The sequence below is a fragment of the Solanum verrucosum genome, unplaced genomic scaffold, assembly GCF_900185275.1.
Source record: "Solanum verrucosum unplaced genomic scaffold, falcon-dt-bn FXZP01000278.1, whole genome shotgun sequence".
NCBI lineage: Eukaryota > Viridiplantae > Streptophyta > Magnoliopsida > Solanales > Solanaceae > Solanum > Solanum verrucosum.
Genome location: NW_026020332.1, coordinates 2,425,443 through 2,441,596, shown reverse-complemented (window position 1 = coordinate 2,441,596; position 16,154 = coordinate 2,425,443). Strand labels below are relative to the sequence as shown.

The window sequence follows — 16,154 nt, the reverse complement described above, 5'->3', positions numbered from 1 at the left end:
TTAACATTCCAAGCACCATCAGAAATGAAGTTGTTAACCAAGGTGCTAACACTTTTCTTTCATCAGGATAGTAACTTGCAAGAGGACCTTTTCCACTCCAATTATCCCACCAGAAGCTACTCACTCGATCCTGAATTAATTTGCCAAATATAATCATGTGCTTTTCCGCGCTGCTCCTTACTTGAGTCATCATCTTCCACAAATTACCAGAAGCCCACTTTTTAGTAGTACAGTGAGCTCTAACACAATATTTATGTTTCAAAAAGGTACGTAGCCATACATTGCATGCATGTTGATACATTACATATACAACCATTATAAAATAATTTTTGTTACTTGTACATATTAATTATAAGTAACCCAAATTATTTAGTAAAGTCACTGAATTTAGTTTGTATCAATAAAATCATTTATCTTATAAAATCAATCTACATGATTTGTATCATATATGAAGCCACTTGTTTGATTAAATGACTTATCAATGGTCATATTATTCTATTGTTAAAAAGAGCATTTTTAGAAACAAAAAAAAAAGTTGTTTCATTCGTACACAATATTTTTACATAATCTTTGGAACGCATCGTGGCTACATTTATTTTTCAGTACTATAGTAGTACATATACACGTAAAAGAAATATCTAAAAAGCCTTACTTTTAGACAAGTACCGGAGATGTCTTTGATTTGTATAGTGCATAAATTAATTACCACTAAGCTTAAGATAATAGAGGGGGAATACTTTCTTCATTTCTAAAGAAATTTGTTGGATCAATTTTTGTCTTCACTTTCACCAATCTATCAAAGTTGTTCTTGAAATATTTCACTCCCCAAATTCTTGCTTGTTCATAGCTTGTGTTTCCAATAATATTGTTCATTCCTAAATCAAGATCTCTATAGTTGAAATAAGCAGCTCTTGGAGATTTTGACACATACTTAGCCATGTATCGATAAAGTTTTCGATTCCAAGCTATGTTTCTCTTAGAATTTTCCATTTTCACCCAAAATACAGAATACTTGATCATGAATATATTTCCAGCTCTATTAGGGAAAGGAGTTTCAGATTCTGAGATTTCGCTCAACTTTCCTCCATAAGGACTAAACTGTAATTCAACACCCGAATTTTCGCCTAATTGATTGTATAGTTTCCATATACCTTCAAGACCATTTATAGAAATTGGGTGTTGGACATAGTCTGATTTCCCTTTGAAATAGTACGCTTGATTAGTTGTGCTATTCCAATCTAGTAACACATCAAGTGTGTGCCCCTAGGGAAACCCGCAAAGAAGAGCATAGATTCGATCCAATTCATCTCAATGCAATCTTCTTTCACTAACCCTAGTTCTGGATATCTCTTTTGCATTTCGCGGAGGAGTTTATCTACTTCTCCAACAAACATTGTAGTGAAAAAGGTGTGGAAAGTCCTTTGTCCACGCCTGAATGGAGATTCAATATTGCTCTTTAGGAAGATCCTGAGGAGGAGATTGTCATCAACTTTGTCCGCGATATGTTGACATTTGTAGACTAATTGAGTTACATTTTGTTCCAACCTTCGTGTCACATTGAACACGGTCACCTTTTCAGGAATGTTGACTAATTTCACCTTCCATGAGATAATGAGACCAAAACTAGTCCCTCCACCTCCTCTAATAGCTAGCCCAAAAGTGATCCTCACCCATTGATTCTCGATCCTTGATTCGTCCATTAGCATCGATCAATTTTGCATCAATGATGTTATCAGCAGCAGTACCGAACTTTCGTGACATCATGCCATAGCCTCCACCACTAAAGTTTCCACCAACACCAACTGTAGGGCAAACCCCAGCAACTACGGCCAAATTTTTACTTTTTTGAGCGATTCTATAGTAAACTTCCCCTAGGGTGGCGCCAGCTTGAATACAAGCAGTTTTTTTTTGGGTATCAATAGATATTGATCTTAGGAACCTAAGATCAATTATGAAAAAAGGGGTCTCCGAAATGTGTGAAAGACCCTCATAGTCATGTCCACCACTTCGAATTCTGATTTGTAGGTCATGTATCTTGGAGCAATGTATAGCTACCTGGATTTGAGATTCGTTGGTAGGAGTGAAAATAATTGATGGTTTGAAGTCGGAGGTTATCCTTAGGTTATCTGAAAAGGAGTTCAAAATGGTGGAATATAATGAGTTTTTAGGAGTGTAGATAACTTGTGATATTGAGTTCATAATTTTGTGAGTAAGACATTCAAAAAGGCCATCATGAGTTTTGTTGGCCCATGATGATGTAAGGCAAATTGAGAGAAAGAGAAGGATTGTTAACTTGTTGAAAGTAGTCATAATTGATTAGTCAATTGTGATGTTTATTCATATAAAAGATCTTCCTCATGCCTAACGTGGGTTATTTGTTTTTATTTTTATCTTGTGGTCATAACATGCGTATAATTATTTATATATCATTGATAACGATCAATGAAACTAATTAGAGAAAAAAAAATTCTCCTGTTTTGAATTTTACATATCTTCTAGATTTGATTATAATAGCCTACTTTCATATAATTGTATGGTCGAATAGATAAGATTATCTACTATAATGGATATTATCAATGTATTATAAAGAAATTTGTGTAGAAAACTTGACATTTCCTCCGCATTATTGGGACATAAAGATTAAGCAAATATTCTAATCATTAACGTACCCGTTTGTCCGACTTGATTTTTTAAATGTCAAACTATACCTTAATAAGAAATTTTAATTTTTCTAAATTTATGAAAATTGATGGGGTTTTGTGTCAAACTTCCTATATGTCTATTATCCCAAAAATATCATTTACCAAATCCACTTTGACCTTTAGATGATAAATATGGATAAAGATGTTAATACGAAAATATCAAGATAAATTTCTACATATATAATATATTGTACATATATCTCCACGGGTATAAAATGAGAAGGAATAATAATATTGAAGACTTGTAATTGTGGTCCAAGACACTGCATACAATTATAAGAAAAATTATTGAAATGCACGTCTTATGTTTCCCTTATTTCTAATATTCCCTTCTATTTCTTAAAACCTCTAAAATCCCTTATTTCTCTCCTAATTCTAAATTATTTTATAATGTATCCGAGCTAGTTTTTAATGTATCTGAGGTACATATTATGTATCCGGTTTATTTTATAATGTATCCGAGTTGCATATTATGTATCCGGTTTATTTTATAATGTATCCGAGCTACATATTATGTATCCGATTTGTTTTACTTTTTCAGGGATTAATGTAATCACAAGCTAAATAGGGATAATTGTAATTTCATATTAAAACTATGTGATTCCTAAAATTTATACATTATTATAATACATTGACCTCAAAATGTCTAAATTTTTGTAATTGTGATGAGTAAATTAGGGGTGTCAAAAGTGAACCCAAACATAGGTAACCCGCACAACCCGCCCAGAATTTTAAGGGTTGGGCTCAATCTCAACTCATTCAAGCCTAACCCATTTTAAGAGAATCCTCAATTGAGCCCAATTCAATCTTCAATTTCAACCCGTTTTAAAACTTTTTTACTAAGATATGTTCCTATATTAAAGATATGAATTATTATCTATTTAACATCTTTTAGGATTTATCTATCCATTTGTTACTTTTTAAAAAAAAAACTTGAGCGGAAATCGAATTGTGATTATAAAATTTAAATATCATTATATTAAAATTATTGAGATTAGTGGGGTCAAGACCCAACCCATTTTTTAGCCCATTTGAACCCAACCCATTTGAGTCCAAAGTAAACTTGGGCGGGTCAAGACTCAACCCATCTTAATATCTCCAATTTCAACCTAACCCACCCATTTGACACCCCTAAATAAATATCTCAAAAGTTTATAACTCAAGTATGTAAAATTATTAAACAAAGTCATTAAATTTAGTTTTGTTCTTGAAATATCTCTCCCCAAATTCTTGCTTGTGCATAGCTTGTGCTTCCATTAATATTGTTCACTTCTAAATCAAGATCTCTATAATTGAAATCAGCAGCTCTAGGAGATTTTGATACATACTTAACCATTTATACGTAAAAAAATTTACTCCAAGCTATGTTTCTTTGAAAATTTTCAATTTTTCCCCAATACACCATATAGTCGATCATGAATATATTTTCAGCTTCTATGAGTGTAACGACTGGGTTCCATCGTTATAGAAATGTCAATGGGGAAAAATTTGGGACGGAAAAACTTTTTCGTAGTATTTGAATTTTTCCAACCTTGTCCAGATTTGGAAGAAATTGGAGTCACCAAGGTGTAGGGAAATCTGGTAAAAATCGGGTGGAGTAATTATGATTTTGATTGCATGAGTAGATAGCTAACTTGTTAAGAAATCCATACAAATTTACGAAACTGAATTCGAGGGAGTAGAACTCCCGAAATTGATCTTAGCGCAAAGGGTATTTTATGAGTGTTGTGGGTTAGAAGTGTGTGGTGAAAGGGGAATTTTGGAATTCTTTAAATAGCTCTATGTTTCGTTTTGGCCGCTTTGACGGGAGTTATTATCGCTTTGGCGTTGCCACTGTGGAGGGGTAGTGGCCGATGTGGCGGGCCCGACGTGAATTAAAGTCATTAATAAACCCCTAAATGACCTCATTATGCACTTTTCAACTTTTAGCGCTAAAGAATGAACCCCATGCGATTTCTACTCATTTTTCACCATTCTTGAGGCTAAAGGTAAGCTTTTCACTCCCGAATCCGTTTTCGATCCGTAGAACATATATAATAGAATGGGTGAATATTGATGGGGGAGGGTTTAGATCTTGAATCTATGGTGGAAACAATCCTTAATTGGATAATTGGGATCATGGGTTGATCTAGGATTTGTTAGATTTGTTGGTAATTTGGGTAATTAATAATTGTTTATTGATTCCCGGATTATATTGATTGTTTGTAGACTAAGAACAAGCGGAACAAATCCGAAAAGGGAAGTATCAAGTTTCTTAGGGTTTCAAGCTTGTTTCGAGGTAGGTGATGGTTGTGATTCTATATTTGTGTGATGTATGTTTGTTCTTGCTTCATTATGATACTTGTGTATGTATGGATGTTGCAATGTTGATCACACTTGTTGTAAATGAGATAGATGAATATCATTACCATGAAATCATGAATTAAATGTATGATCTTGATGATGTACTTGTGTTTGTGATTGTGGTGTGTGAATGGTATCAGATTGCCACGTTCCGGCACAAATATGGTATCGGTTGCCACGTTCCGGCATAAATATGGGATCGAATTGCCACGTTCCGGCATGTTAACTATTTGGGTTGGGGTTACATTAGAAGACCAATTATGTGATGATAAATGTGAAATGTGTTGTTGATTCTTCATGTTGATGATGTTGTATATGTTGATATATATGCATGTGATTATAATGTTGTTTGACTTGCTTATGTTGCACTAGTGGGATAGCCGCGTGATCCTACCAGTACACTGTGGTTGTGTACTGATTCTGCACTTGCTCTTATTTTTGTTGAGTACAGAGCATCTTCACGCTACTATTGACAGACCTCACTTAGAAGATCAGTGATCATCGCTTCAAATTCAAGGGTGAACCAACTCGTCAGGGCTGCCATAGGATTCTCTTTCGTCAATGTTCATCATTTTCAGACTTAGATATTTGTTCTATTTGGTTGATTAGTTCATTAGTTTGGGGATGTATCCCTTCTTGTTTAGACTTGGATCATTTGTTTAGATGTTTTGGTACATTGACTTTCAGGTTCTAGGTTGTTTATTCCGCATTTCCTTGGCTTCAGCTCTCGTCACCTCACCCAATCCTACAGCGGAAACTCGAGTCGAGGCGCTGCAAGTGCAAACTTTTCTTTGATTCTTGACACATGTCATGCTGGATTTGAAGAAATAGAAATGAAAGTCTAATTCCGCTAGAGAAAGTTGAATATAAATTAAACCAAAGAGGAGTTTTTGACTCAAAAAGTAGTGGCAGGAAAGGAAGCAGCACTTTTAGTTAATTAACTTGCTTTCGTAACTTAATTGCCTTAGTTTTTTGTTTAGTTGCTTGTTTGAGTTGTAGTAATGGTTCTCCATCGGAGGGTTAGTGTGGGTGTCAATCACGATGGTCTGGGTCTTGACAAAGTTGGTATCAAAGACTAGATTCGTTGATCTCTATGTACCTAAACGAGTCTAATAGAGTCTCGCGGAACGATACGGGGACACCTTTATTTTTTTCGAGAGGCTATAGGACTTTAGGAAATTTCTATTTTTCTCTTGTCTCCTTTTGTGCTATGACTTGATTCCAATTGGTATCTGGCGATTCAAATTGATATCTAACCTCTTTCACTCTTCTGTTCGCAAATGGTTAATACTAGGTATAACGGTTTTAGGCCCTAGCTCCTGTTAATGCTCCAACTGAGGAATCTGCAGCGAGAGGTCACGATCAAGGCAGAAGTAGAGAAAGAGCTAGGGGTAGAGGCCGTGGGAGAGTAGCGCCTGATGTGAATGAGGTGCTGATTGATAATGTTCCTATGAATGAGAACCCTCTTGCGCATAATGAGGAGATAGAAGAGGATATTGAGGTTGAAGATGTTGAGGAAAATGGACAAGAGGAAGAGGTGCTAGCGGAGACTGCGGTTGTTCCCCCCATCAATCTGGTGTTAGCTCAATAGATTATGGTGTTCTTGAAAGGGTTGGTTGGTCCTGTAGTGCTTCTATCTGCTTAAGCAACTTAAACTCCTACTAATACTCTTGTTGCTAGCACTGCCCACAAAACGGGTGGAAATGTAGGTACTGATGCTTTCTTCCATTCTTTGTTGGGTTATGTTATGACTGGCAACAAACATGATATGTTGACTAAGTTTCTGAAGCTTAAGCCTCTGGTATTTCTTGGTTCTGAGACTAAAGATGCTTGTAAGTTTATCTTAGACTGTTATGAGAGGCTGCATAAATTGGGTATTGTTCACCAACTGGGGTTGAGTTTGTGTCTTTCCAACTTCAAGGTAAGGCCAAACAGTGGTGGGGAGATTATATGGAGTGCAAATCATTTACTTTACCTCCACTTACTTGGACCCAATTTCATGCTCTGTTTCTAGAAAAGTATGTGCCCAAAACTTTGAGGGATCGCAAGAAGGATGACTTTAGGGCGTTAGAGCAAGGTGGTATCTTTGTGGCTGCTTGTGAGGCCAAGTTCCATGCTTTATCCAGATATGCTATGTAGTTAGTTGCTACTAAGGAAGAGAGGATCCGGTTATTTATTAGAGGTTTGAATTCTGCGTTGCAAGTATTATCTGTTCATATGACTTCTACATGGAGGAGTTTTAATGAGGTGACGGACTATGTTAAGAAAGTGGAGGGGGTGAAGTGAGACGGTCAAGCTAAGGCTTGGGAAAAAAGGGCAAATAATTCAGGTAACTTTCAAGGCTCTTACTCTAAGAGGTCTAGAAGGCCAACACTTGCAGCCAAGCCAATTCAGTCCGCTATGCCCGCCTCTACAGGTAACTGCTCGGGAACTCCATCTCATAATTTTCAGGATAGTCATATTATCGCGCCTTCGACGGGCAGCAGACCATCTTTTGATCGTACTTGCTACAATTGTGGAGAACCTGTGCATATGAGGAGAGATTGTCCCCACCCACGTGTGTTAGATTCCATGCAGTAGCAGCAGTCTAGGGCAATGGTACCCATGGGGAACTGTAATAATGGTAGAGGACGTCCACAAGGTGGTTGATGAGGTAATCAGCGAGGCCGTGAAGGTAGAGGAAATGGTAATGGTAATGGAGGTAGGGGTAACACGCAACCAGGAAGGGAAGTAGCTCGACAAGATGATAGGGCTAAATGTTATGCTTTTCCAGGCAAGAATGAGGCGAAGGCGTCCGACGCGGTGATCACATGTACTATTCTTGTCTGTGACCGGATGGCTATTGTGTTGTGTAACATCCGACAATTTGAAGTGGCTTTGAAGGAGCTTGAAATTTGGAAATAGTCATTATTGAAAAAAAAAAAATGAGTTTTTGGCCAACTTTGAGTAGTCGTAACTCCTGGCTCAGGATGAGTTAGGAGTAGTTCTAGTTATGGTTGCGAAGCTCGTGGAACTATCTTTCCAACGCCACTAAGTTTGCTCGATTCCGAGTTCGTATGAGGGAGTTACACCCTTTAGAAGATTGGCAGTTGGAAGGGAAATCCGTCCGGAAATTTAAGGGCATTTTGGTCCTTTCACAAATCATTTCTTTTGAGCTCTTATTGTTGTATTAGGCTGATCTTTGGATCATTTTGTCCCATTTTGAAAGAGAAAGAGTTAGGGTTCTTGAGGGTGAAGAAGAGAGGAAGGAGAAGAAGAAAGAGGAGATCAACAAGATCATTGTGGATTTTCGTCGGGGGTGATCCCTATCAAGGTATGTGAGTTTTTCGTGTGGGTTGATTCTTTCCCTCACACACACCAAGTTTATTCTATGATTTGAGAAAAGATTGGGAATTGTTGGTGAAGTGTCAAAGTTGTTAGTTGTTGTTGATATTGTCGTTGAAGTTGTTGAAGTTATTGTTCGTTGTGAGACTTGATTGGGTTGTGCATTTAAGTTGAAACCTATTGTATGTTGAGGGGATTATGATTCTAAGAGCTATGACCCTTTTGAAGTTGATTCACCATCAATTCGCAGCAAATTTCTGGGCTGACGATCCCCATCTACGGGCGTGACCTACGGACCGTAGATCGATTGACGGTCCGTACAGGTCAACCGTCAATCGGAACAAAAGTTGGTTTTTGGGGCATCGATCTACGGTCACGACCTACGGTCCGTGGCCTGACCTACGGACCGTAAGTCAGAACCGTAGGTCAACACTTAGTCATTTTTTTTAAATGAATTCTGGGGAAATTTCTGACGCGATCTACGGACCTGCAGGACGGACCGTAAGTCCATCTACGGTCCGTCGATGGCGTCCGTAGGTTCCACCTGTGTCACCAGAAACCTGAAGTCTCAGCCAAGTTTCCCCGTTTCTTTTCTCACTTTCTCATGCAAGTTCCAAAGTATTATACCTATGTTTTATAGTAGTTTCCGACACTCCAAAGTACGCCTAAGCATTCAAGAATCCCTCCATAGCATGTGATCGAACACCTGGAATTCATAATTCCGTTTTCAAGGAAAGATAGTTCCCAAGTCAAGTGAAGTCAAGCTTAGAAGCAAGCAAGTCCTTAAGGTTTTCCAAGAGCCTTCATTGAACGTTTTAACTTCATTCTAAGGCTCAAGTTCCAAGTTAAGTATTGAGTTTCAAGTCAAGTCATAAGTTAAGAGTTTCACATCAAGCCAAGAGTTCAAGTAAAGTAAAGAGTTTAAAGTTGAGTTCTTTTCTCAAAGGTATTAGGGAACTATGTATTCCCAAAGAAGTTTTAAAGAAATGTTTTTACATTTAAACAAGGTTGGAAACTGAGATTTCCAAAGAGCCTTTGGGCTAGTTTTTGAGTAATTATCTCACATCAGCAGGAAGAAATGTATTTTAAAAACATAAGAGCCAGTACATTTTTGGGAGTAGTATCGAGCACCGAATTGGGGGAGCGTTCAAAGAACCCACAGCCCCTATAGAACCATGTTAGCCACCATGGGTAGAAAAGGATCATACTTTTTAGATAAATCCTTTTCAGATTAGACTAGTGGATCCATTAGGCAGTTCAGGTCGTATACCTTTGGCCGGGTATAAGATGCTCTGGCAGCGTGAGGTCGATCGCTGTATCATCACTATAGCTCTTATGTGATGGTTGTCGGTTAGAGAAACTCCCACAGCAGTTATTGTATTTTCATACACAGAGATTATTGTATTCTTATATACATCAGTTCATTGCATTTCTAAATACATTTCAGGCTTATTGTATCATTGTATACACACAGAGTTTATAGCATGTTTTAAACAGTCTTTCTTTATATTGCACTTGTTTTAAATTGCCTTATATTGAAAGAAGTCAGTCAGGTTGAGTTGAGTTGAGCCAGGTAAGCTGTTCAGTTTTCTTCCGGATTTCATTCTAGCCTTTGTTGCTTAGTTTTCCAGCTCGCATACTCGTACATTCCATGTACTGATGCCAGTTGGCCTGCATCGTTTGATGATGCAGATTCAGGTACCCCGGATCAGCATCCTGCACGTCGTTGATCCAGCTGAGCACTCCAGAGTCAGTGGTGAGCCTCCTTGCATTCCGGAGGACTCAATTATTTTGTGTTCTTAGTTAGTTTTGTTTTATTAGGATGTTGCGGGATCTGTCCCAACATCCATCTCAGTATTTTAGAGGCTTCATAGACAAATAGTCAGTCAGCTAGTTCTGAGTCTCTTATCTATGTATATATGTAAATATCCTATTTTGAGATTCGGGTTGCCTTATGGCCATATTTTATAAGTTAAGTTGTTTTGCAATATTGCATTGCTTTGGATTATTCTGTGAGCTAGGTTTCCGCTGAGTTAAGAAAGCCAGGCCAAGGGTTCGCTTGGGGCCAGAAATGGTCTCCGGGTGCCGGTCCCGCCCAGGGTGTAGGCTCGGGGCGTGACATGTTGTTTGATCTGGGTTATACTTATTCGTATGTATATGTGAGATTTGCCTTTGATTTTGTGATGATTTTGTGATATTCTTGATGCCCCTATTCGTGTTTCTACCCCAGTTGGAGAGTCAATCATAGTTACCTATGTCTATCGTGCTTGTCCTATTGTGTTTATGAGTTTTCAAACTTGGGCTGATTTGGTGATTTTGGATATCATTGACTTTGACATAATCTTAGGCATGACTTGGTTGTCCCCCTATTATGTTGTTCTTAATTGTAATACTGAGTCTGTAACTCTAGAAATTCTGGGAAGGGAACAATTAGAGTGGGAGGGGTGTACAAGCCTGAGCAAGCTAAGATTATATCCTCCATTCGGGTTAGTAAATTAGTAGAGCAGGGTTGTTTGGCTTATTTGACTCATGTTAGGAATGTTGAGATTGATTCTCCATCCATTGGGTTTATTCTTGTGGTGTCTGAATTTAGTGAAGTGTTTCCTAATGACTTGCATGGTATGCCTCCGGATAGAGATATAGATTTTTGCATTGATTTAGAGCCTGGTACTCGTCCCATTTCTATCCATCCATATCGCATGGCTCCGACAGAATTAGGAGAGCTTAAGGCTCAAATCCAAAAGCTCTTTGATAAGGGATTTATTCGCACTAGTGATTCCCCATGGGGTGCTCCAGTTTTGTTTGTTAAGAAGAAGGATGGTAGTATGAGAATGTGTATAGATTACCGGTAATTAAATAGAGTCACTATTCGAAATAGGTACCCCCTTCCTAGAATAGATGATCTCTTTGACCAATTGCAAGGTGCAGCGGTTTTCTCAAAGATTAATTTAAGATCCGGTTACCATCAATTGAAAATTAGGCCTGAGGATGTGCCCAAGACGGCATTTAGAACTCGTTATGGGAACTATGAGTTTTTGGTTATGTCTTTTGGTTTGACCAATGCACCTACAACTTTCATGAGTTTGATGAATAGGGTGTTCAAGCCATTTCTTGATTCCTTTGTGATAGTCTTTATTGATGATATTTTGGTTTATTCGGAATGTGAAGAAGAGTATGTCAACCATTTTCGTACTGTTTTGGGTGTTCTTGGGAAACAAAAATTATATGCTAAATTTTCAAAGTGTGAATTTTGGTTGAAATCAATTGCATTTTTGGGGCATGTAGCGTCAAAAGAAAGTGTAATGGTAGATCCTTTGTCCACGCTGGAAAGGAGATTCAGTACTCCTCAGGAAGAGCCTGAGGAGGAGATTGTCATCAACTTTGTCTGCGATATGTTTCCATTTGTAAACAAGTTAAGTGGCATTTTGTTCCAACGTTCGTGTCACGTTGAATACAGTCACCTTTTCTGGAATATCAAGTAATTTCACCTTCCATGAGATAATGAGACCAAAACTAGTCCCTCAATCACCTCTAATAGCCCAAAAGATATCCTCACCCATTGATTCTCGATCCTGAATTCGTCCATTAGCATCAATTAAGTTTGCATCAATGATGTTATCAGCAGTTGTACCGATTTTTCGTGACATCATGCCATAGCCTCAACCACTAAAGTGTCCACCAACACCAACAGTTGGGCAAACCCCAGCAACAAAGGCCAATTTTTTACTTTTTTCCGCGATTCTATAGTAAACTTACCCTAGGATCGCGCCAGCTTGAATTCAAGCAGTCTTGTCTTCAGTATCTATGGAGATTGACCTTAGGTTTCTAAGTTCAATTATGACAAAAGGGGTCTCTGAAATGTATGAAAGTCCCTCATAATCATGTCCGCCGCCTCAAATTCTAATTTGTAGGCCATGTTTCTTGGAGCAATGTATAGCTGCCTGGATTTGGGATTCATCATAATTAGGAGTGAAAATAATTGATGGTTTGAAGTTAGAGGTTATCCTTAGGTTATCTGTAAAGGAGTTTAAAATGGTAGAATATGAAGAGTTTTTAGGAGTGTGGATACCTTGTGATATTGAGTTTGAGTTCATAATTTTGTGAGAAAGACATTTAAAAAAGTCATCGTGAGTTTTGTTGGCCCATGAATATGATGATGAAAACCAAATTGAGAGAAAGAGAAATATTGTGAACTTGTTGATAATAGTCATAATTGATTATTTGTTGTTGCAAATTTTATTGATTGAGAAAATGGAAACAAGAACTTCTATTTATACTTTTAGCTAGACATAAAATAAAGTGGCACGTGGTATTAAAATATATATTAATACTTTCTCCATTTGAATTTATGTGAGAAGTTTAAGATTTTTAAAAAAAAACTTATTGTCTAAAAATAAGTCACTGATGTTTGCATGATCATAAATCATTTCAATAAGAATAAAATATGTATTTTATAATTAATTTTTTATTAAATATAGAAATATATTATTATTTTTGGTACTTAATAAAAAGAAAAATGAGTCATAAAAATTAGGAAAAATGAGTAATATTGTTGTGTTTTCACCTACTTTATTCGTATCAGAGCTATGGATAATAAGAAACACGGTAAGAAACATACGAGTAGAAAATTAAGAAGAAAATTAAACAAATTATATTCGGAATATAAACAACTTAATATGACAAAAACTGATAACGAAAAATTAAATCAATTAATAGATAATATATCTAAAATAGAATATAAATATATTCAATACTTAAAAATACAATGAATAACAAGAATAGTGACTATAGACAAAAACTTAATGAAGTAATTATAGAAAAACGACAAGAATTAGAACATAGGCAAAATAGACTTAACAATAATATATTCGTAGAAAATTTGTCACAAATCTATAATAGCACAAAGAAATACTATTTTATATCTAGAAATACAAATAAATAACTTAGAATATAAACTACAACATAATTTATTAGTGAATAAAGAAGAATACGCAATAGATGAAAAAACATATGAAAATTATGACGGATTAAAAATAAAGATAATATTTTCTAATCTAGGAAGAAGATATAAGAAAATAGGTGATAATATAAGTTTAATGTTAGAAAAAGAAATGGTAAAACTAGAAGATAGTTTAACTGCTATGATAAGAATAACAAAAGAAAATAAAGAAATAGATAGAAAAACGGAAATTGAAAAAATAAAACAACAAGCAAAAAAGGAAGTACAACAATTAGAAGAAGTAAAAAAAACCAAAATAATAGAAATAGAAAAAGAGCTAGCAATATTAAAAGAAATGTATGAAATAAAACAAAAAGAAAAAGAACAAAAAACGAAATTAACAAATGAGATAATTAAATTTAAAGAAAAATTGCAACTAGAAGATGAAATAGAAGAAAAAGAAGAAAATGATAATCTACCCGAAATAAGAGTAGATGAAATAAACGACGATGATCTAGAACAACATTCGGAAACAAGCGAAACATATACGGAACTTTTAGCAAACATAGATAATACAAAAAATTTAGAAGTAAATACAGAAGACTTAGACATGGACGAAAAACCTAGCACATCAGGTGTAAAAAACCTAAAAAAATTTAATCCAAAATATTATAATAAAAATTATGAACAATATAATAAAGAAAAAACTACATGGGATAAAAGATTAAATAAAAAATGGACGCCTAAACCAATAACTGGACAACATGATTTTTTAGATTTAGACTGTGTAGCAGATATAAATAAAACAATCCAATTATAGGTAGGATACATATCAAAACAATTAATAGATAACAAGATAGTAATAGCAGAGGCACCAGGATACATAGAAAGAACACTTATAGGAACAGTAAAATTACGGCTACAAAATTTAACAAATGAAAGCTTAACAACTTTAAGAAATAATAAAAAATTTGATGGTGGAATAGCCAATACAACCATGGAAATATTATATAAATACGAAATAGCTATAAGAAATGAATGTAGTAGTATGACAACAGAAGTAGAAGAACAAAATAAAGAAAGAATCATAAATCGGAATCTAATGACAAAATTAGCAATATGTAATATGTGTTACATAGATGAATATACATGTGCATTTACAGAATATTATTATAAAGGAACATATAGCACAGAAGAAAGTAAAGAAATAAGAAAATTATATTTTACAAAATTACCAGAACCTTTTAATTCAAAAATAATAAAAAGTTGGAATGAAGCAGAATTAACGGACACCTTAGGAGCTAGAATGAAATTCTTGCAACGATGGTTTATGGAACTATGTGAAAAGCATAAAGAAGAAAGAAAAATGGAAAAAATATTAATAAAGAACTTAGCATGTTGCAAAAATAAAACAACACCCCAATTTGGTTGTACGGATAAGTATTATAAAAATAGAAAGAAATATAATAAAAAAAATATATCAAAATATAAATATAAAAAACCAAGAAGGTACTATGTAAAAAACTACAAAACCAAAAGACCATATAGACCAAAAATAAAACTAACGGAATGTACTTGTTATAATTGTGGAAAATTAGGACATATAGCTAGAGATTGTAAATTACCTAAAAATTCAAAGAGAAAACAAATATCATAAATAATAATAGACGATGAAAAATATACACAAATAGAATACGTAGATTATGAATTAGAAAGCAATGATAGCATATATGAATTATCGGAAAATGAAATGGAAAATAATCCAGTAATAGAATCAGATAATGAATACGATATCAATGATTGAAAAAGATATACAAATAATAACTAAAGAAAAATATCAAGATGAAGAATCAGCAGAACAAAAAATAATATTTGATAATAATATATTTGAACAAATAAAAGGAAAAGAATTAGACCTAAGCGTAGCAAAAATATTCGAAATACCAACAATAAGAAACTTGTTTAAACGATAAAAAGAAGAATATTATGTAGTAAGTCAAAGAGAACATATCATAGATTGCAAATATACTAAAGGAAAGGCCAAAATATCAATAATAAATAAACGAATAATAAATAAAGAAATACAAGATATTAAGGCTAAAAATCCAATTAAATATATACATTTAGGAGGAACAGAAATACTAATAAAAACATGTTTTAGTGAAGGAATAAATACACCCATAGAAATATACTTAGCAGATGATAGAATTATACAACCTATAGAAAAAAGTATAATAATTGCGGTAAAAGGTAACCTCATATACCAAAAATTTAAATTTATAATAAGTGCTAATTACTCAGTAGCAATAAATGACAGAAATATAGATAAATCGTTAGTATTATATTGGAGAATGTCAGGAATAGAACTAGCCCCGAGAAGTAAAATATTTACAACTAGATGTAAAAACTTATATGTTTTAACGACAAAACATAAAATAACAGCAAAAAATAAAATAAAAAAAATAAAAATAGAAGATCCTTTTGAAAGAATAGTCACAGTCATAGACAAGAATGACTATAGTTATAATGAAATTGACATAGAAGAAGATTTAGTAATAGTAAAAGAAAGATTAAGTACATCAACATCAAAAAGAATAAACATGAACTGTGAAATACCACAAATCTCATAAAAAATGAGTACCTCAAGAAGAATAGATAAAACTCTACAAAAATCAATGGAGGAAGATATAAAACCACATCATTACTACATAACGGGAATAATGGAACAACGAAAATATTTAATATTAATAGATACAGGACGAGAAGAAAACTATATTACAAGAGAATTAGTGACGGAAGATGAAATAATAACTATTGAACAATCATGCTCCGAACTACCAAAAGCA

The 16,154-nt window shown here is 34.7% G+C and overlaps 1 protein-coding gene and 1 pseudogene across 2 annotated transcripts in view; both read right to left on the bottom strand.

Moving 5' to 3' along the window:
* LOC125836756 (berberine bridge enzyme-like 22) overlaps positions 1 to 16,154 on the bottom strand; it is a 119,494-nt gene that overhangs the window by 26,791 nt on the left and 76,549 nt on the right. Inside the window, exon 2 of one of the 2 annotated variants that reach the window (XM_049515960.1) lies at positions 12,439 to 12,478. In XM_049515960.1, coding sequence (XP_049371917.1) covers positions 12,439 to 12,463 — 25 coding nt within the window. In that variant the 5' untranslated portion in view covers positions 12,464 to 12,478. Of the gene's footprint in view, positions 1 to 12,438; positions 12,518 to 16,154 lie in introns of those variants that run through there. The other variant, XM_049515959.1, reaches the window with a different exon arrangement.
* On the bottom strand, positions 715 to 2,310 carry LOC125836755 (berberine bridge enzyme-like 28; annotated as a pseudogene).